Source organism: Propithecus coquereli, unplaced genomic scaffold (genome assembly GCF_000956105.1).
Source record: "Propithecus coquereli isolate 6110/MARCELLA unplaced genomic scaffold, Pcoq_1.0 Scaffold3, whole genome shotgun sequence".
Lineage (NCBI taxonomy): Eukaryota > Metazoa > Chordata > Mammalia > Primates > Indriidae > Propithecus > Propithecus coquereli.
Genome location: NW_012148618.1, coordinates 13,077,364 through 13,098,792, shown reverse-complemented (window position 1 = coordinate 13,098,792; position 21,429 = coordinate 13,077,364). Strand labels below are relative to the sequence as shown.

The following is a 21,429-nucleotide window of genomic DNA, read 5'->3' as shown; positions in this document are numbered from 1 at the left end:
GTCATCATTTTCTTCCCACTCATCAACGACACCTTCCAAAAGTACAAGGCGCCAGGTGAGCTGCCTCTGTGCTCAGTTCCCAGCACCCGCTGGCCTTGGCCTGAAGGCTCCTGTCTTTAGACTTGTAGACTCTTCCAACAGCACTTAGTGGGGAGCCTGACTTAGCCCCAGTCTGGGCCAACCTTAGCTTTAGCAAGCAAAGAACCCCCTCCCAGCCCCTCACCCCTACGAGCTGGTAATGTCATCCCCTACTCTTCTAGTCATTCTACATTTTTTACATCCAGTCGTGTGCCTGGCACTGGGTTTGGAGCTAGGACAATCCTCAGAGGGGCAAGCTGCGCCCGGCCTGAGGAGCCTACAGCTGTGCGTGTGCACGGGTGAGCGAGCACACGCACACACGTTTGCATGCAGGTGTGTGTCCATGTGCGCAGGGTGGGCCTTGGGGAGAGATATTACAACCTAACCTGATAAGGGTCTGTAACGAGTCCTTCTGCTGCCCCTAGGTGTGGAGCGAAGCCCCGAGGAGCTGGAGCAGGGCCAGGTCGACATTTATGGCCCCAAAACCCCCTATGCCACCAAGGAGCTGACTTACACGGAGGCCAACTTCGACAAGCTGGTGAAGCTCTCTGAGTACAACATCCTGAATAACAAGGACCAGCTCCTTCAGGCCCTGCGTCTGGCAGTGGAGAAAAAGAAACGCCTGAAGAGCCAGTGTCCCTCCTAGGCCCCAGGGAGCCGCATGGATCCTGTGTCGGCTTCTACTGTCGGAAGCACAGAGCCCACTGGGGCTGACCGGGCCACGCAGCCGGTGGTGCTCTCTGGCCAGGGGTGCAGGCAGGTTGGCCTGGGCGTTCTACCCAAATGTAAAAGTTTTTAAAAGCCAAGAAAGAGAGAGAGAGAGACAGACAACAAGAAGCTGCATTGGGGTGTTACACCCACTGGAATTGCTTTAAGTGCTTCTCTGCGGAGAAGACGGACTGACAGCCACAGCTCCCGCTCATGCCTAAAGCGGGGAGAGTAAAAGCCTGCGGAAGAGGCTGGTCCCCAGAAACCTCGACTTAGAGCTGGAGCTCGAGGCCCAGCAGCCCTCCCCTCTCTACCCTGCCTCTGCCTCCTCCAGTGGCGAGCCCAGGGCAAGGCGCAGGAGGACCTGAGAAACACTCTGGGTTTCTCTGGGAAAACTCTTTTTCAATTTTAAGGCAATTATATTCTCGTGATTTTTATAGGCAATTATACTTTCTGATTTTTATTTTTATGAATCAGGTATTAATAGGAAGCATCGGGCTGGAAGATCTAGATGGAGTCCTGGAGGCATCCTGGTCTCTGCAACAACAAAGCCAAACAGGTGACTGAGTTCGATTGCGCCTCTCCAGCCACTCAGGGCCCCAGGCTGGTGATCCACGTGACTGCGACCAGGTGGCCACGGCTAAGCATTTGGCTCCAGTGAAATGCCAGGCAAAGTCCGCGTGTGCAGCTCAGGCTCACTGAGCGAGCATCCAGGATGCAATTCAGAGAGGTCTGGGCCTCCCTGTCATTGCAGGTGAAGAAAGCCAGGTGCCAGGGGGTGATGCCGTCCATGCCACCCACTCCAAGAGCCAATGCTCACCGACGGACCTGCTCTGAGAGCATCTCCCGGCTCTCTTACCACCCTATCGCTCAGGCTTCCAAATGGGATATTTATTTCTAAATGTGATTCCTCTTATTTGTCATGTGAACACTATGGCCAGTACATCCCAATTCTTGGAGAGTCACCAAGAGAGAATGAAATCAGGAAGAATTTACTCAAAAAGGACTAGGTTAGCCCTCTGAGGAGGAAGCCCATTCTTGGAGATGGTTTCTCTGTGAATCTCTGGGAAAGCCTGGGACACAGAGAAGCCCAGTCAAAGCAAGCCGCTCTCCCTCAGGCTGGGACCTTAACCAAAGAAATGTGTAACCGGAGCCATGGACAGGCACAGGCCCAGAAAGGGCGAAACCAGAAAGGCAGGAAGACGTGGGGTCCGTGTGAGGCCCAGCCAGCCTGGAGGGCATGGTCCTCTTCTGGGCCACGATGCTCCCAAGCAGTCCTTTGGCTGTGAGAAGATGAGTGGTAACAGGCACCAAAAGTTTAGAAAAATTGGCTCCTGATTTATATCCATGCTACTCTAAGTGTGGTAGGGAACTGGTTAGAAATGCAGAGTCTCAGGCCCCAGCCCAGCCATGCTGAATCAGAATCTGCATTTTAAGGAGATTCCCACCTCTCCTCCCCAAGGAATTCCTATGCATATTGAAGTGTGAGAGGCATAGATTTATGCCACTCTGTCCTGTAAGCTTGGAAAGCATGAATCCACGCTCCCTGGAGCCACTGATAAACTGGGCTTCAAGATCTGCCAAATTGGTGGCTGCCTCCACTTTGTCTTTTCTTTCTGACTACAACAAACAGACTCCCCTCCAATTATCGAAGAGTGAGCCAAGCGCTAGGACTTGTTTGCTGTAAGGTGAAGACAGCCATGCCTAGGATTCCTCAAAGTATGTAAAAACGAGCTTAATAAAGTCATTTTATTATTTGAGCATGGAATAATAATAATATTATTTGAGCCATGTGGGTAAATGCTGTTGACTCATCTGCTTCCATTATCTGATGCTACAAAGTGTGCAGAACTCCTGGCCTCACTCCTCCCTCCAGGCTTCCTGCTCACCACTGCAAAAGGTATGAGTAGACCATCCCATCCCGCCTCTCCTCCGACAGCTACATTGCTACTGCAGGGGCCCATCTTCTTGGGGTGAGGTGCTCCTCTGTTTTTACAAAGCCATGTTAGCAACTAGTGGAGCACCAACTTACGCGGATCCTTGCTTGTTCTAGCTCAGACGTATTTCAGGAAACATTGGTTGAAAGGAAGCAAAGATAATTAACATCAATGGAGCACCTACTTTGTGCACAGCAAGCTCTAAACAGTCTGTGCTTTCCGGGAACTTGGATTTTGGTTGGGGGGGTGGGGACACGAAAAGATTTTTATTTATACATGAGAAGTTAAATGCCAAGTTAGCTACTGAAACGACAAAAGTGTTAGCAACTCTGATAGGGACATGCGCACCGTGTCCTGCAGAGGTCAGGGGAGGCTCCTTTTCAGCTTCCCTGCTCTCTGCCTATAAGCATAGGTAAGTTGACAAAATAAACAAAATCCCTTCCTCCCCCCATGTCTCTCTCTCATTGTCTCCCCCTTTCCTTCCCAAGAGAGTGACCAGCACTCCACCCACGGCCACACAGCCTAGTCACCCAGAAAACATCTGCTCCTACCTCCCCATGAAAACACTTCTGCCCAAGGTCACCAATGTCCTCCTAATTGCCGAATAACCTGAGTCAAATGCCACTAGCCCTTTACAGGCCTTATCTGACTTTGTTGTTCTCAGCATGTGGCACTGTATGCCACTCCTTCCTTCCTGATACCCTCCCTTCCCGAGACTTCCTTGCTGGACAGCAATTCAGTTCAGTTCCACTTGCAAATGATTATTGCCTACCCATTACATACCAGTCACTGTTGTAGGCACTGAAACAATAAAAAGGATTAGCAACTGACCCTGAACTTCAAGGAGCTTCCTTCTGGTTCCATGTGGGAGGCCCACATGGACATGGAGGCTTGCAGTACAAAGAGAAGGCTCCATGTAAGCTGTGTACACAGGGGACCCACAGAAGGGGCTCCCACCCCAACCACAGAGGGGAAGAGGCCAGGTTCCCTGGACACCTTCTGTCCCGGATTTCTTCCCACTGAAAGGTGGGAGCCTCTCCTCTGGCCTCTCCCCCCTTGCTATCCTTTACTGCTGATATTTCTCGAGGTTACTTAGCTCTCCCCCTCCTCACTCTATACTCCCCTTAAACAATCTCATCTATACCCAGGTCTTCAACTACTGCTTCAACTTTGAAAACACTCAACCTTTTGGCTCTAGCCAAGCCAATCTCCTGACTTCTAAACTCATGCATTCAAATTCTGTACCCATTAGCATTACTTTTGATATATAACCTAAAGATCTAACATTACAGTGGCTTAAACAAGATAGAAGTTTATTTATTTCTTATCAGAGACCCAGACTCCTTTCAGCTCTTTTCTACTATCCTCAAGATTGGCCTCTGGTGCAATATTGCTGCTGGAGCACCACCCATCATGTCCACATTCCAGGCAGCAGGGAGGATAAACAGGTCTTGGCTCTTGCTGACTATGAGGTGACCAAACCAGCCCTGGACTGCCTATTTCTGGACTTGTTTTCTGTTAAAGAAAATTAAACTTTTTTATCTTAAGATAATAACAATTACCAACTATTCCAGCTATCTATTCCTGAGCAACAAAACCTCTCAAAGTGTTATGGCACAAAATCAGCACCATTTTATTACACCCACAGATTTTGTGGGTCAGGAATTTGGAAGGGGCACAGCAAGGACAACTCTGCTCCACGTTTGGGGCCTCAGTTCAAATGACTCAAGCTGCCGGGGCGGGGGGAGTGTGGGGGGAAGGGCCGGGGTGGGACTCAAAAGGCTGGGGTCTGGAACAGCCGGGGCTGAAGGATCCACTTCCAAGGTGACTCCTGCACTCACATGTCTGCGCCTGGGCTGGCAAGTTTGACAAGGATGAAAGGCAGGCTCAGAGAGGACTGTCAACCACAGGGCCTTGATGTGGTGGACACACCATGGTGGACTCGGGACAGTCAGTCTTCTTAAATGGCACTTTGGGTTCCAAGAGTGAGCGTTACCCGGTGGCAGCAGCATGGCCCATTGTGACTTTGCCTCAGAACTCACGTAGCTCCTCTTCCACAGTAATCTACTGGTGGAAGTAGTCGCAAGCTAGCCCAGATTCAAGGGAAGGGGACAAAGACCCCACTTGTGGGTGGAAGGCATGTCAAAAAATGTGCAGCCATGTTTTAAATTCCAACCTGCAATACTCGAATTCTTAATATTGACCTTCCCCCTGACTAAGCCAAAGTCACATTTTAGGTTCTGTTACAGCAGACTCCGTTTCTGGTAACAAGTAGTTAAGAATTGCTTTTTCATCTCTGAAAAATGGTGGCTTAAATATGCTCATGTAAAAGAAAGTGCACAGGGGGCAGTCCCAGCACTTCCACAATTCATTAGGGACCCCCGCTCCTTCTCTGCTTTATTATTCCTTGTGTGGTCCTCGTCCTCGTGGTCCAGGTGGAGCCCTAGAGCTCCAGCTTCATGTCCACATTCCAGGCCACCAAAAGGAAGAAGCAGAGAAAAGGCTGAGCTCCCTTCTTATCAGAGACTTCCTGAAGTCTCACACATCCTGTAGCCGACATATAAACAACCGTGACTGGTAGCATGATCACACTTAACTGCAGGGAGACTGGGAAATTTTGTTTTTTACCTGGGTGTCAATGTGCTCAGCTAAGAATCAGAGTTCTGCTACGAAAGAAGGATAATTTGGGCCGGGCGCGGTGGCTCACACCTGTAATCCTAGCACTCTGGGAGGCCGAGGCGGGCGGATCGTTTGAGCTCAGGAGTTCGAAACCAGCCTGAGCAAGAGCGAGATTCCCGTCTCTACCAAAAATAGAAAGAAATTAATCAGACAACTAAAACTATATAGAAAAAAATTAGCTGGGCATGGTGGCGTGTGCCTGTAGTACCAGCCACTCGGGAGGCTGAGGCAGGAGGATCGCTTGAGCCCAGGAGTTTGAGGTTGCTGTGAGCTATGATGACACCACGGCACTCTAGCCCGGGCAACACAGTGAGACTCTGTCTCAAAAAAAAAAAAAAAAAAAAAGAAGGATAATTTGTAGGCAACTAGCAGTCTTGCTACAAGTACCTAATAGACATCTCCACTCGCATGTCCTCTAAGCTCCACCTCCAAGTGGTATCAGTGACCTGTGTAAGTGGCCACAGAGAGAGGAGATCAGTGTGTGAAAGCACCAGGCCAAGAATTATTCAATACAACAAGTTTCTGGGCAACTAATGGTACTCCCAGTAGGACTGCTTGTAATAGGATTAAGCCTGAAAAACAACAGGATTTAGATGAAAAGGTAATGAATTGGGATCATTTAGTCTGAAGAAAGAAAACTAGAAGGGATTACAGTTTGCAAATGGATGCAAGATTATTGTCCTGGGGAGGATCTGTCGCTCTCCCACTCCACCCGGAACAAGAACAAGAAAGCTGCTACTGCAGCTGCGGTAAAGACGAGGAGGGAGCAAAGCAAGACATGACATGGACCTTCTCTGGGCCAGGTGCTTTTGGTTCTTTTTTTTTTTTTTTTAAGGATTAAAGGCAATACATTTGTTTCCTTCCTTAAGATTTTTTTTCTGCTTATAAAACAAGAACATGATTATTGCGTAATACTTGAAAAATGCTAAAGCACATCAAGAGGAAATTAAAATCACTTCTTATTCCCAAATTCAGATATCATTAGTATTGGGGGGTTTATCCTTTCCATCTTTTTCTTGGACACTTTGAAATTTTTTTCACAACAGTACAAAAATCCTATGCCCTCATTTTGTTAAAAATTGAAGTTAAAAAAGACCCACGTAACATAAAAATTACCATCTTAACCATTTCTAAGTGTATAGTTTAGTAGTGTTAATCATATGCACATTGTTGTGCAACAGACCTCCATAACTTTTTCATCTTGCGAAACTGAAACTCTGTACCCACTGAACAACTGCCCATTTCCCCCTCTCCTCCCAGCCCCTGGTAACCACCATTCTATGAATTTGACTACTTTAGAAACCTCATATAAGTGGAATCATACAGTAGTTGTCTTTTTGTGGCTGGCTTATTTACTTAGCATAATGTCCTCAAGGTTCACCCATGTTATAGCACATGCCAAGATTTCCTTCCTTTTTAAGGCTGAATAATACTCCATTGTGTGCGTGTGTGTGTGTGTGTGTGTGTGTGTGTGTGTGTACATGTATATGTATATAGCACATTTTGTTTATCCACTCATCCATTGGTGGACAATGGGTTGCTTCCATCTTTTGACTGTGTGAATGATGCCACTATGAACACGGTATGCAAATATTACTTCGAGATCCTGCTTTTAATTCTTTTGGACATATACCCAGAAGTAGGATTGCTGGGTCATATATAATTCTAGTTTTAAATTTCTGAGGAACCACCATACTGTTTTCCATAGCGGTTGCGTGTACATTCACTTTTGTCATCTAGCTTTTTTCTGAGCATTTTTGCATGTCATTAATATTCTTCTCATATGACACAGTTTTCAGTAACTGCGCAGGAATCCATCATTTGCCTAATCCTCCATCAGGATAGACATCTCCATGCTGACAAACATCCCCTGAGATAAAAGATTTACATTCATTATTTCCTCAGGATAAATTTCCTCATAAAATTCCTCAGTCAAAAAGTATGACCATTTTTAACTAACAAAAATATAATCAACATCCAATCAACTGCACTTATTTAAAGTACAGTATCCTCCTGGCTCCTCCCACCCTGGCCCCAGAAAACTACAGTCACCCTCGGTATCCATGGGAGATTGGTTCCAGGACCCCCTGTGAAGGTCCCTTATATAAAATGGCATAGCATTAATGTTTGCATATAACCTACACACATCCTCCCGTATACTTTAAGTCAAACCTAGATTACTTATAGTACCTAATACAATGTAAATGCTATGTCAATAGTTATATTGTGTTGATTAGGGAATAATGACAAGAAAAAAGGTCTGTATGTGTTCAGTACGGATGCAACTGTCTATTTTTTTTCTGAATATTCTCCATCTGCAGTTGGTTGAATCCATGGATGTGGAACCCATGGATATAGAGGGAGGACTGCGCATAATTTGATGAGCTTTGACATATGTATACAACTGTGAAACCATCACCACAATCAAGATAATGAACAAATCTTTCAGCCCCCAAAGCTTTCTCATACCCTTGGTAATACCTCTGCTCCTGCCCTGCTGAGTCATGTGGTCATGGTATATATCCAACATTTTAAGAAACTCCCAAAGTGTTTTCCAAAGTGGTTATGCCATTTTACATTCCCACCAACAATGTACGAGAGTTCCAGTTGCTCCACATCCTCACCAACTAATTAGTATGGTCAGTCTTTTTAATTTTAGATGTTCTAATAGATATGTATAGTATCTTATGGTTTTAATTTGCATTTTCCTAATAACTAATGATGTTGACCAACTTTTCATATGCTTGTTTGCCATTCATACATCTTCTTTTGTAAGGTATCTGATCAGATCTTCTTAAAATTGGGGTTTTTTTTTAAATTAAGTTTTACAGGTCTTTACATATTCTGGATACAAGTCCTCTATCAGATGTGTAATTTGCAAATATATTCTGTGCCTTGTCTTTTCACTCTCTTAACAGTACCTTCAAAGGTCAGAAGTTCTCAATTTCGATGAAGTCCAATTTATCAATTATTTTCTCTTATGGATTGTGCTTTTGGTGTTACCTAAGAAACCTTTCCCTAACTCCAGGTCACAAAAAATTTTCTCCCTTGTTTTCTTCTAGAAGTTTCATAATTTTAAGTTTTACATTTAGTTCTACATTTACATTAGTTTTACATTTAGTTCCATTTTGAGTTAATTTTTGTATATGATGAGAGGTATGGATTAAAGTTCATATTTTTACATATGGATATCCAATTGTGTTAGCGCTATTTGTTGAAGACTGTCTTTTATTCACTGAATTGTCTTTGTGCTTTGTTAAAAATCTCAAAAAAAAAAAAAAAAAAAAAGCCTGGCGTGGTGGCACACCTGTAGTCCCAGCTACTCAGGACGCTGAGGCGGGAGGATCCCTTGGGCCCAGGAGTTTCAGACCATCCTGGGCACCATAGTGAGATCCCCTATCTCAAAAAACAAAAACAAAAAAATCAATTGATCATATATATGGATCTATTTCAGGATTCCATATGTTCCACTGATATATGAATTAATCTTTATACCAATACCATATCATCTATCATCATGTAGCTTTCTAATAAGTCTTGAAATTAGGTAGTGTAAGTGCTCCAGCTTTGTAGTTTTTGAAAGTTGTTTTGGCTATTCTAAGTATTTTTATATCTACATATGAATTTTAGAATCAGCTTCTTAATTTCTACAAAAATAAAAGCCTGCTAGTACTTTGATTAGGATTGTCATGAATCTATACATCAATTTGGCAAAAACTGGCATCTTACCAATACTGAGTCTTCTGATTTATGAGCATGGTGTATATAATATATATTAATATTTAGGCCTTCTTTATTTCTCTCAGGAATGTTTTGTGGTTCTCAGTGTATACATCTTATATATTTTAAAATCAGACTTATCTGTAAGTATTTCATAGTTTTGATACTATTGCAAATGATGCTGATTTTTCACTTCAGTGCCCAATTGTCCTAGTATATAGAAATATAGCTGGGTTTTTTAATTCATATCATGTATCGAGAAATCTTCCTAAACTCACTTATTAGCCCTAGTACCTTTTTGGAGATCCCATAGAATTTTTTACGTAGATGATCATGTCTTTTGCAAATAAAGACAGTTTTACTTCTTCCCATCCAATCTGTATACCTTTTCTTTTTCTTGCCTTATTATACTGGCTAGAATCTTAGTATGTTATTAAATAGAAGTAGAAACAACAGACATCTTTACCTTGTTATTGATCTTAGAAAGTATTTCACCGTTAAGTGTGATGTTGCTGGAGCAGAAGTCTTGTATGTGCGTTTTCAAGATTTTTATGAGTATGGACTTCAGAAAAGTGCCAGTTTACACCATCTCCAGCAATGTATGCACAGGTACCTTTTCCTATACATGTGCCCACATTAGGCATTATCTTAGAATGTCTTTGAATTATCTTAAAATCTGCCATTCTTAATGTTATCTATTTATTTTAAATTTATGTTTCTTTGATTATTAATGGAGGTCAGCATCATCTAATGTTTGTATGCTGATTGTAATTTTTTTTGACATTCTTAAGTATTCTTTTTTTTTTTAATTCAGCATGTTGTGGGGGTACAGATGATTAGGTTACGTATGATGCCCTGATTGTATTTTTTATTAGTTGTCTATGTCCTCTGCTCATTTTTAATGGTATATTCATTTCTTTCTTAATAATTTTATAGTAGCTTTTTAAAGATCTAATATCTTTGACTATATCTGTCATATATGTCTGTAAGTATCTTTCCCAATTTGTCTTTTGTCTTTTACCTTTGTTCATGGGTTTGTTTTTATATATACTATTTTTAAATATACTTTATTTTCTTTTAGAGCAGTCTTATGTTCACAGAAAAATGGAGCATAAAGTACAAAGAGTTTCCTTATATCCCTGCCCCCCCACACACACAGCCCCTCCCACTATCAGCATCCTGCACCAATTGTGCATTTGTTACAATCAATGAATCTAACCTAAACTGACACATCATTATCACCCAAAGTCCATAGTCTACATTAGGGTTCATTCTTGGTGTTTTGCATTCTGTGGGTTTTGAGAAATGTATAATTACATATACTTACCATTATACTATCATACAGAGTAGTTTCACTGCCATAAAAAATCCTCTGTTCTCCGCCCCTTCATCCCTCCTCCTCTCTAACCCCTAGCAACTACTGATCTTTTTATTGCCCCCATAATTTTGCCTTTTCCAGAACGTTATATAGTTGGAATCTCACAGTATGTTGCCCTCACAGATTGGCTTCTTTCACTTAGGAATACATATTTAAGTTTCCTCTGTGTCTTTTCATGGCTTGATAGCTCATTTCTTTTCTGTGCTAAATAATATTCCATTGTCTGGATGCACCACAGTTTATCCATTCACCAGATGAAGGACATATTGGTTGCTCCCAATTTTGGCAATTATGAATAAAGCTGGTATAAACAACCATGTGCAGCTTTTTGTGAGGACAAAAGTTTTCAACTCAGCTCGGGTGGCGGGAACAACAGTAGTGGCCAGGCAGCCCAGCTTGGAGAAGGCTCTCAGGGCAAAGCCGTGGCCCGCAAGCACCCAGCACTCTTCCTCCCTGTTGCTGAGATGTCCAAGAGGAAAGGTCAGCCGGCTGAAGGCGGTGAAGGAAGAGCCCAGAGATCTGCGAGGCTGTCAGCCAAGCCTGCTCCTGCAAAAGTGGAAATGAAGCCCAAAAAGGCAGCAGCAAAGGATAAATCTTCAGACAAAAAAAGTGCAACCAAAAGGGAAAAGGGGAGCAAAGCGAAAACAGGCCGAAGTGGCTAACCAAGAAACTAAAGATTTACCTGCAGAAAATGAAGAAACTAAAACTGAGGCGAGTCCAGCCTCTGATGAAGCAGGAGAGAGAGAAGCCACGTCTGATTAATATCACATACCATGTCTTATCAGTGGTCCCTGCCTCCCTTCTTGTACAATTCAGAGGAATATTTGTATCAACTATTTTGTAAATGCAGGTTTTTTCGTAGCTCTAGAAACATTTTTAAGAAGGAGGGAATCTCACCTCATCCCATTTTTTAAGTGTAAATGTTTTTTTTGAGAGGTGAAATCATTCACTGGTTGTTTATTTTTTGGTACAACCAGAAAATAGTGTGGGATATTGAATTATGGGAGGCTTTGACTGGGTATCAGCTTAACATTCCATAGATGGGGGTCAGTTTTTATATACCATAATACAAAGCACACTAAATGGCAATATGGAGTCCCAGGCCTGCATTTAATATCTTGAACATTTTAAATTACTTCTATTTCCATGTTGTTTTTCAGTAGACTTGTTTCCTAAAGAAAACCACTCCTTGATCATGGCTTTCTCTGTGAGAATTTCATATACTCTGTAACAACTTTGGTCGTGGTAGTCCTGTCTTCCTAATAACTTTGTTAATGTGCTGTGAAAAATTGAAAATGTGCAGTATATATGATAATAAATTGTGACCTGGTGGGACTTATGTAATAGCTTATCAACATTTGAAGATACTGGTACTTGATATCCTCTTAAGGAAAATTTGCCTCCAAATTTTAAGCTGGAAAGTCACTGGAATAATTATTTAAGAAAGAATTAACATAAATGGCTTTTTAGATATCCAGTACGTATGTTAAAAATTGTGTACAAATTGAACTGTCTGTACTGATCCTCAACACAATCAATAAAATTTCAATTACAAAAGAATGTTTTGAAGCACATTAAAAAAAAAGTTTTCAGCTCATGTGGGTAAATACTAAGGAGCTGATTTCTAGATCATATGGTAAGAGTATTTTTATGTTTGTTTTTATGTATTTTTTAAAAACACATTGAAGCTTTTACTTTTGTCATCAAATCTATCAACCTTTTCTTTCATAACTTCTGTCTTTAGTGTTGATTAGAAAGGCTCTTCCCACCCAAAATTGTATAAATATTCACTTATGGATACTTACAAATATATGTATCTTCCTCTAGTAGTTCACTGGTTTCTTATTTTTACATTTCAATCTTTGTTTTATTTTGACGTGAGGCAGATGTCTAACTGCATTTTCCCTTGGCTCTCTTTTCATTTCTGTAGTTACATAAAGCTCCCTCTAAATATGTGATCTATACGAAAAGTCCAAAGGAATTCCCATTTTACAAATAAGGAAGCTAAGGCAGAGAGGTATTTCATTACATTTAAAGTCACACAACCATTAATTTACAGTCAGGATTCAACCCCAGGTCTTTCAATGCCAAATTCTGTTCTCTTTCCATCACAGACTTGTATGGTCCTCAAAGTATGGTCCACACACGCGTAGCATTGGCAATACCTGGAAGCTCGTTGGAAATGCTGAGTCTTGGGCCCCAGTCCATACCTACTAACCAGAATCTGTATTGCTATCAAGTTAGAGAAGTACTGCAGTGCATAATAGTTCCCCCAATTTAGGGTACATCAGAATCACCTGGGGCACCTGTTGGGCTCCATCTCTCTTCAGTATTTTAACTCAATAGGTCTGGACTGAGGACCAAGAATTTGCATTTTAACAAACATTCCAGGTTGTTTTTACGCAGGTGGCCCCATGGATCACACTTGAGACATGCCCTAAAACTGAGTAATATTCTTAAACTATAACCAAAGGTGATGGATGACTATTTTTCCCAATCTCAATTTTGATAAGTTGTCCTTTTAATCTGGAAAAGAGATAGCTAGGAGGTGACAATAACTCTTATATGGCAATATGTGGAAATTTGGTTGTAATGATGAGGATAATGTAGTAATGAGAACGAATCTTCAGTTTACAGAAAATCAAATCAAGAAAACTAAGGAGAAAAGTCCTTTAATTGATCCAGATTGTAGTGGAGGCAATCTATCTACCCAAATAGATTCCAGTCCACTTCCCCTCCTTCAGATTTTGCCAATAATGTCCGTCAGCCTAGGTCTCTTCGCCAGTAAAATGGGGTAATAATAACCTACCAGCGGGAAGAAAGAACCTGCCTGTCAACTTTCTGAATTTTTTCTCCCCGGTATCGGTATCGACGTCCACAGGCCTGAAATGAGTAAACGTTCTAGGAGACTGAGCAGCCTCGTTGGGCCAGCTCAGATTTGCCCGGAAGCGGACGCCACCTGGCCAGAGGTGGGGCCCCGGGCAACCAGAAGGGGGCCCTCCGCGGGACCAGTCCGCTCCACCGGGCGGGGGCAGACACCGTCTCCCTGCTGTTCCTGACGGATTCCCTCGTCAGTAATTCATTAGGAACGTCCTCTCCATTGGCTGACGCCTCCACCCCTCTCTGGCAGAGGTCCAATGAGGAAGGACCTGAGAAAGCTCTTCTGAATAGTGAACGAGCGTCCGTGTCGTAGCGGCCGGCGATTGGCTGTAGCGGCGCCAGGCGGGGCCGGGCTCGGGCGGCGGCGAGCGCGGCCGGGGCGGCTCAGTGTGAGCCAGAGAGAGTTGAACCCAGAGCAGGGTCCCGGCGCGGAGAGTGACGGCGGCACGATGTTCAGCTGGCTGGGGCGGCAGGCGGGCGGGCGCGAGCGCGCGGGCGGCGCGGACGCGGTGCAGACGGTGACGGGGGGCCTGCGCTCGCTCTACCTGCGCAAGGTGCTGCCGCTGGAGGAGGCGTACCGCTTCCACGAGTTCCACTCGCCGGCACTGGAGGACGCCGACTTCGAGAACAAGCCCATGATCCTGTTGGTGGGCCAGTACAGCACCGGCAAAACCACCTTCATCAGGTAACCCGCCTCGCGCTCTCCTCTCAGCTGTGGGGGCCCTCGCCCCTCACCACCTGGGCGGGTCCCCCCTACGTGTGCGCGTGGCATGCTGTCACCAGCCTCCCGCTGCCCTCGGGCCACCTGTGGCGCCTTCTTCCCCGTAGCAGAACCACCTGGCTACACCTTTCTCCTCCAATATCGGCGTGACCTCAGGTAGCCCCTTCGAGCGCAGTGCCTGGGTGCCCGCAGCCCCGCCCCGGGCGCGGCCGCCGGAGTGCGGGCTGGCTCTCCCCACGCGGGCGAGTGTGTCCCCGGAACCCGCCCTCTCCGTACTCCGAGCTCTCCTTGCTGTCGGGAAGGCATTCCTCTGGATGGCCTTATCCTGTCACCCTAGCCTGGGGGCCCAGGGGAGGGAGGGGCAGCGAGGCTACAATAAGCGTCTTGGTGAGGGAGTGATGCCTAGGGCTGAAATGGGGGCAGAGGTGTGGACTATTCGGAATGGGCCATGGAAAGTTAAGCCCCTAGCACAGTGCCCGGCGCACAAACTACTAATTGAACGAATGAATGGCAGCAGTAGAGGGTGTTTGTTACCCATGCCCCCTTCCATGGAGGTCCTTCCATGTCACTCCCCACCACAGTGTTCAGGAGAGGGGACAAAGAGGCCATTTCCATTCAGCTCTTACACAGCCTCGCCTTTACTGGCCACAGGAAGTGAGCTGTGTAGAACCAAGGTAGAGTGTCATGTTACTATTTGTTAGTTTCCATTTCTTAGGTGGCTCACCCTTGACAACTGAAAATATTTTGTCATGTTTACTATGTCTTTGAAAGCACACAATTACTGTGCATGCTCTGTGGTTCAAATCATACAGCTTCCTCTGAAGTGACTTTTGATGGGAAATAACTTACATTGGAACAGACTGCTTTTTTCATCAGCTGTTTTATTTCAAAAGCAACCAGCATACCAAAGCTCACTTTCTTTGGTAAGGAGACTTGTTTTTCTGGTTTAAATCCCATGTTCGTTGATACAGAGTGGCTGATTATTTAAGGTTTTGGTCCAGGATTTTGGAAATTGTAACAATCACTTCATCATTTGATGTTCAACAGGTGCTTAGAATACTGCATCTATATTTGGATACATGCCATTTCTGTTAAGTAGCGACCTCTTTTTCTCCACTCCAGTGACCTAAATAGTTCCTACAAATAGAGTAGTTGCCACTCCAGGAAATATGTTAAATCCGGGCCTGCAGATACACTGTGAATGAATTCAGCAAAGCAAATACAGTGTGTATTGAAATGTAGTTCGAGAGAGTAAATTAACTGAATGTGAAGGAAGACTGAAGAAAATAAATTTTACATTGTTTTATTTGGTGCTTATTAATAAGACAAATAGTATTAAATATGTCACCCAGACACTACAAATGAACCATATGATATAGTAATTGGCACCTTGAAAGATGACAAACAGATGGTACATTTAAGGTCTCAGTAATACTGACCGGTTTTTAAGTACTCAGGATGATAAAGTGTTATGACCAAGTGGTACAAGAGTGGGAGGTGGAATTTTTGAAACATACAAAGAATAAGAGCATAACATTCTTATAATTTAGTGGTGGCATGTTCACAGCACTGTGGGCATTTCCTCCTGTTTTTGCGGTGAAGTCCTTAGTGGGCCCCTGTGTAATCAGGGAGCCCCTGCTTGATGCTGTACCTACTTAGAGATAATGTGGCCTTCTCTCTGCTCGCATAGCCTGGAAAGTAGTAGGCCTGAGGTAGGAGAACACAACTCAGAGGAACATAAATCGATCTTTTTTTTTTTTCTTTCCAGATTTCTATGTCATTATATTCTCCTCTCTGTTTCATTATTCAGGAGAAGCTTTGTGGGAATAGTTGAACATAGTTTTATGAGGTGTTCAGCGATTTGACTCCTATGACTACTTGCAAACTGGCTGTTGTTCAGTAGGTGCTGGAGCCATGTGCTATCCTAGGGCGAGGGAGGAATCACCTTATTCGGAAGTCACTTGTTCTTGAGGCCTTCCCTGGGCTAAGTGGACCTGTGAGGTTAGAAGAAAATCAGTGTGAACAGGAAGCTTGGTAAGGCTACAGGAGATCTGAATTTGGTTTTCAGATTGGAGCTAGGAGGAAGTGGTTTAGTGCCTGGGAGGAAAGCCCCAAACAGAAGGGCAGCTACCCTGGAGACTCATGGACCGTGGAATGTGAGAAGGGTTGGCCCAGGGTGCTGACTGTCCTGGATCCTACCTTGGTTAGATCCTGGTTAGTGGCCTGAGTTGTTTGCTTCTAGTGATTGAGCACTAGAAGCTCATCCTTGGCTGTGGGGTGCACCTATCTACATAGTCATAGATTATTATCCACCTGGCTTTCTGTACATTCCAGGAGGTCACTGATAACACATAGCCTGTGCTGGCATGGAGGGAAACTCCTCGGGGCCACTCAGCAAAGTCTTTGCTGTGTATTCCACATCTTTAATGAAACCTTACTCTTCCTCCTCCCATCCCATAGCTGGAGGAACTAGGAACCCCACTAATACATGGTGGGCGAGGACATTCATGGGAAGTGAGGATGTGTGCCTGGTTCTAATGAAAAAGTCTCCTAAGTGGGATGGATGAAGAGCCCCATTGTCAAGAAAATATGCCTATTCCTGCATGGAAGGCCACTGCGAGGGGCCCAAGGGCAAGGAAGAGGATGAATAGAAAGAGGGTATTGGTGGACCCTCCTGCAGATCACAAAACTGGCCCAGAAGGAGACTTCTGATGTTTGGAGATACTTATCAAAGTCTCACTGATAAACCTATTGTGTCACTGGCAGTTTTCTTTCTCAGAAGACAGGATATGATGGGAGAAACTATTGGCTGTTCTGCCTCTGACTGGCAAGGAATAACTGGCCAGAGAAAGAGAAGAAATAGGTATCGGGGAAAGTGACCAGGTGTCTTAGACTCTGTCGCAGCTGAGGAAGGGTGGATGTTGAGCTCGGCCACGCTTGTGTCCAAAACTTGAGAAAAACAGATTCAGAGATTCCTCCAGAAAAATCCCTGGGCCCAGGTGCTAGGAAGGTGTTTCCACTGAGAGGGTGGAGTCCACCTGAAATCAATTCAAACTACATGTTGCAAATTCTGGTTTTTAAGAGCTCCACTTTCTCTCTTCCTCCTATGCTCTGTCTCCTAGGAAAATTTATTCTAATGAGGAAAAAAAGAGAGAAGTCACTCAAGAAACTATATAGGCTTTAAAAGAGCAGGGACCAGGGCAATTAGGCAAGAAAAGAAATAAAAGGCATCCAGATTGGAGAGAAAGAAGTAAGACTATTTGCAGATGACATGATCTTATGTATAGAAAATCCTAAGGAATCCACTAAAAAACTATTAGAACAAATAAACAAGCATGGCAAGGTTGCAGGATACAAGATCAATATATAAAAATCAATTATATTTCTATATACAAGCAATGACAATTGCAAAGTGAAATTAAGAAAACAATTCTATTTACACTAGCATCCAAATGAAAAAAAATACCTAGGAATAAACTTAAGGGAAGAAGTGCAAGACTTCAACACTGAAAACTATAAAACAGTGTTGAAAGAAATTAAGAATGACCTTAAAAAATGGGAGAACATCCTATGTTTATACATTAGAAGACTTATTGCTAAGATGGAAATACTCCCCAAATTGTTTTACAGATTCAGTGTAATCCCTATCAAAATTTTAGCTCACTTTTTTGCAGAAACTCACAGGCTGATCCTATAATTCATTCATATAGAAATTCAAAGAACACAGAATAGCCAAAATAGTTTTGAAAAAGAAGAACAAAGTTTGGAGGACTCACACTTCCTGATTCAAAATTTAGTGTGTAGCCAAAGTAAACAACATGGTACTGGCATAAGGATAGACATATAGATCAATAGTATAGAATTGAGAGTCCAAAAATAAACCCTCACATTTATGGTCAATTGATTTTTGACAACTGTGCCAAGACAATTCAGTGGGGGAAACAATAGTCTTTTCAACCACATTGGTGCTGGGACAACTGGATAGCCACATGCAAACAGAATAGAGAATGCTATGAATGGGCACAGGGTTTCTTTTTGAAGTGATGAAAATGTTCTGAAGTTGGATAGTGGTATTGGTTGTGCAACTGTGAATATACTAAAAACCACAGGTCATACCCTTTAAAAGCGTGGATTTTCTGGTATATGAATTACATCTCAATAAAAAAATCCAGTTTTCCAACACTAAACATCCTATGGTATATTTAGTTTCCATAATTCCGCAACTAGTACCCGTCAAGTACTTTTTCCATCTGTGTGCAACAATTTGAAATAAAAATGAATGCCGGAAAGAAAACAGTGAAAATAAGCTAAAAACACAAAGGCAGACATCTAAAAGGTCAAGCTGTGGGGAGAGGGAGTGCCAACAGCCACCACACGACCCCGTAAGGCTCTTGGCCCCAGTGCCCTGTCAGTGTGTAAGCATGTTCACTGTCCACAACACTCAAGCTGGTAAAATCAAGGTATGCTAAATTTTTTAAATAAAATGCTTGGTAATGTGATTGGATTTTAAAACTTTAATTATTTTCATTTATCTACAGTGTTTAATCAGGGGAAAGGGGGCACGGGGCAAGGGTGGAAACAAGGTGTGTGGGCCGTATGAAGGGTCAGGAAGCTGGAGTGGGCTGAGAAGGCAAAAATGCTTTGGTCAATAAAAAAGCCTTTTTAGGTATGGTTAGAACAAGAGAAAGAATCAGGAAGTGATAGGCCCCCTGCTCCGCGCTCTTTCTGCAATATTAACAGAAAGCAGAACTGCTCTGCTGTTATTTTGCTTCCTCCTTTTTCCTCAAAGGAAACGATCCAGAGATGGTAGAAGGGAGCCCAGCTGTGTTGGAGAGGGTTAAAACCCGAAGGATGAGGAGCTGTCCCTGGGCCTGCCACAGTGAGGCTCAGGGAGTCTCCTGGCAGACAGGTGCATGGAGGACTATAGAAAGCACTTACAGTTGTGCTTGAAGAACTGTGTTTGGTGACTTTTAAGAAATAATAAAGAATATGAAAAGTATCAGAAAGTTGGAAGCAGGCAAGATGTCCTAGTTTTCAAAAAAGGGGGAAAATGGCCAGGTGTGGTGGCTCACACCTGTAATCCTAGCACTCTGGGAGGCTGAGGCAGGAAGATTGTTCGAGTTCAGGAGTTCAGGACCAGCCTGAGCAAGAGCAAGACCCATCTCTACAAAAAATGGAAAAATTAGCTGGGCATGGTGGTACACGCCTGTAGTCCCAGCTACTTGGGAGGCTGAGGCAGGAGGATCAGTTGAGCCCAGGAGTTTGAGGTTGCGGTGAGCTATGATCATGCCACTGCACCCTACTTGGGGCAACTGAGCAAAACTCTGTCTCAAAAAAAAAGGGAGGGAAAGGTGGGAAATGGATTCAGAATAGGAACAAAGCCCTACTTCATTCCCCTGATGAGCCTCTAGACTCAGCAATAAAAGAGAAGGGAAGCGAAGGTGCTCACTAAGAGGCAGCCTGGTTCATGCATTTAAAAAAAAAATCTCATTATGGAAAGACTGTGAGCCCAATTTGGTGATTCTCACCCTTATTCAGGCACTGGAGCCCCTGAAAATCATGGTTTTCTGCACCAAATACTATACCCTTTACAAATCGCTCCAAAATATTGAGATATTTAATTTTTACAGAAGATTAGACTATATTTACAACATATAATATAAGATCACACCTACAGATCCTTTTTTTGTTTATTCAGATAATATTGATTTCAGGGATGGATCCAGCTGTCACAGAACTCAGATTCAAGGGGAATATGAAAAAGAATCTACAGGCCATTAAGGTTCTGGGTGACAAGGGTTGAGACACTAGAAGCACAGTGTCGGCTGGGGGCTTAGGAGGGACCCCATCATTCAGGCTTGGGGGTTGGAAAAGAACTCCCTGAGGATGCAACCTAAAAGAATTAGCAGCCAGGGAGTGAAGACAGGAGGTATCAACAATGAGGCCAAGATTTCTGGGGTAATTGGGTAGGTGAGTGGTGGCGTCATTCACTGAGATGGAGACCCAAGAAGAGAAAGAATGGGGCACAATTACAAGTTTAGGTTTAAACCTGTTATGTTTAAGTGGATACCAAGGTGGAGATGTCCATGCGGGGTCAGCCTTGTGGGTCTGGAGCTCAGCAGGATGTCTGGGCCGATCTCTTGATTTGGGAGTGTCAGCATTCGGTAGCCAACATCTGGGGAATAGAAGTCCTTGGGCATGACTCTAAGTGAGAGGAAGGGGAGCTTATGGAGACACTGGGGAAAACGTCACCAGAGAAGTGGAGTAGTGCCAGGGGAGGGTGGTGGCTCAGAGCTATTTTAGGGCTCTCTCTGCTGCATGTGACAGAAATCCAACTGGAAATGGTTTAAGTAAAAAGATAAAAATGTTTTCATGAAACTGATCAGACCAGGATGTGCTAGCTTCAGGCTTGGCCCATGACTGCAGATGGCACCATCAGGACTCTGTCCATCAGCTCTGCTACCTCGTTCATGTGGGCTTCCTTCAGGCAGTTGCCCCTCTGGGGTGGTCAGGCAGCTGTCTCCAACTCCACACTCACATTCTGCCAGCTCAGCAGCCCCAGTGGAAAGAAAAGAACCTCTTCTCCAATAGTTTCCGCAAAAGTCTCAGGATTGAGTCTCATTGGTTTGACTTTGCCCATATGCCTATGCCTAAGCCAGTCCCTACAGGCAGGGGAATGGAATGTCTGCAGCGGGATGGTCATGATCAGCCCCCAAACCACGTGGCTTGGGAGTGGGAAGGTGGCTTCTGAGGATGCTCTTATCAAAAAAAAAGGGGGGGGAAATGGATGCTAGACAAGTAAAGCAACAGATGACTCCCACAAAATCCAAGGAAAGAGAAGGTGCGGCAGCTACATCAGATGCTTCTGGGAGAAGGGTTAGAACAGAGCCGATGGGCTTACCTGGAGGAACCAGGGTGACTTTGGCAAGAGCCCTGCCAGTAAGTGGTGGTGATGGAGGCCAGATGGCGGCAGGTTGAGGAATGAGTGGGAGGGGAGGCATCAAATATAGAAAATTCTCAGCAACTGGGCACTGAAGGGAGGAGCCCTGGTCACAGGCATTACAGGGGTTTGGTTGATGATGGGCACAAACTGCAGAGTTAACAGTGGATGAAGAGGGGCCATAGAGAGGGAGCAGCTGGTGTTTCAGAAGACTTAGAGGAGATAAGACTTGGAGCAAGGATCCTGAGAAGGAGGGAGGGGAGGCTGGGGACAGGCTGGGGTGGCGCTGGCAGCAGCAGTCTGCACCGTGAGACACTGCAGGTCAGCTGCTTGTCCTCTCATTGTATCATCTACCTGACAAACGGCAACGGGATATTCAGAGAAACAT

General features: G+C 44.1%; 2 protein-coding genes across 3 annotated transcripts in view; both read left to right on the top strand.

Moving 5' to 3' along the window:
* Positions 1–724, top strand: part of PLA2G4E (phospholipase A2, group IVE) — a 60,170-nt gene extending 59,446 nt beyond the window's left edge. Inside the window, exons 19-20 of the mRNA XM_012649129.1 lie at positions 1–55; positions 504–724. Coding sequence (XP_012504583.1) covers positions 1–55; positions 504–724 — 276 coding nt within the window. The remainder of the gene's footprint in view (positions 56–503) is intronic.
* Positions 725–13,733: 13,009 nt separating this feature from the next.
* The window catches only part of EHD4 (EH-domain containing 4), a 70,587-nt gene continuing 62,891 nt past the window's right edge, over positions 13,734–21,429 (top strand). For both annotated transcript variants that reach the window (XM_012649422.1, XM_012649421.1), the window contains exon 1: positions 13,734–14,065. In XM_012649422.1, coding sequence (XP_012504876.1) covers positions 13,830–14,065 — 236 coding nt within the window. In that variant the 5' untranslated portion in view covers positions 13,734–13,829. The remainder of the gene's footprint in view (positions 14,066–21,429) is intronic.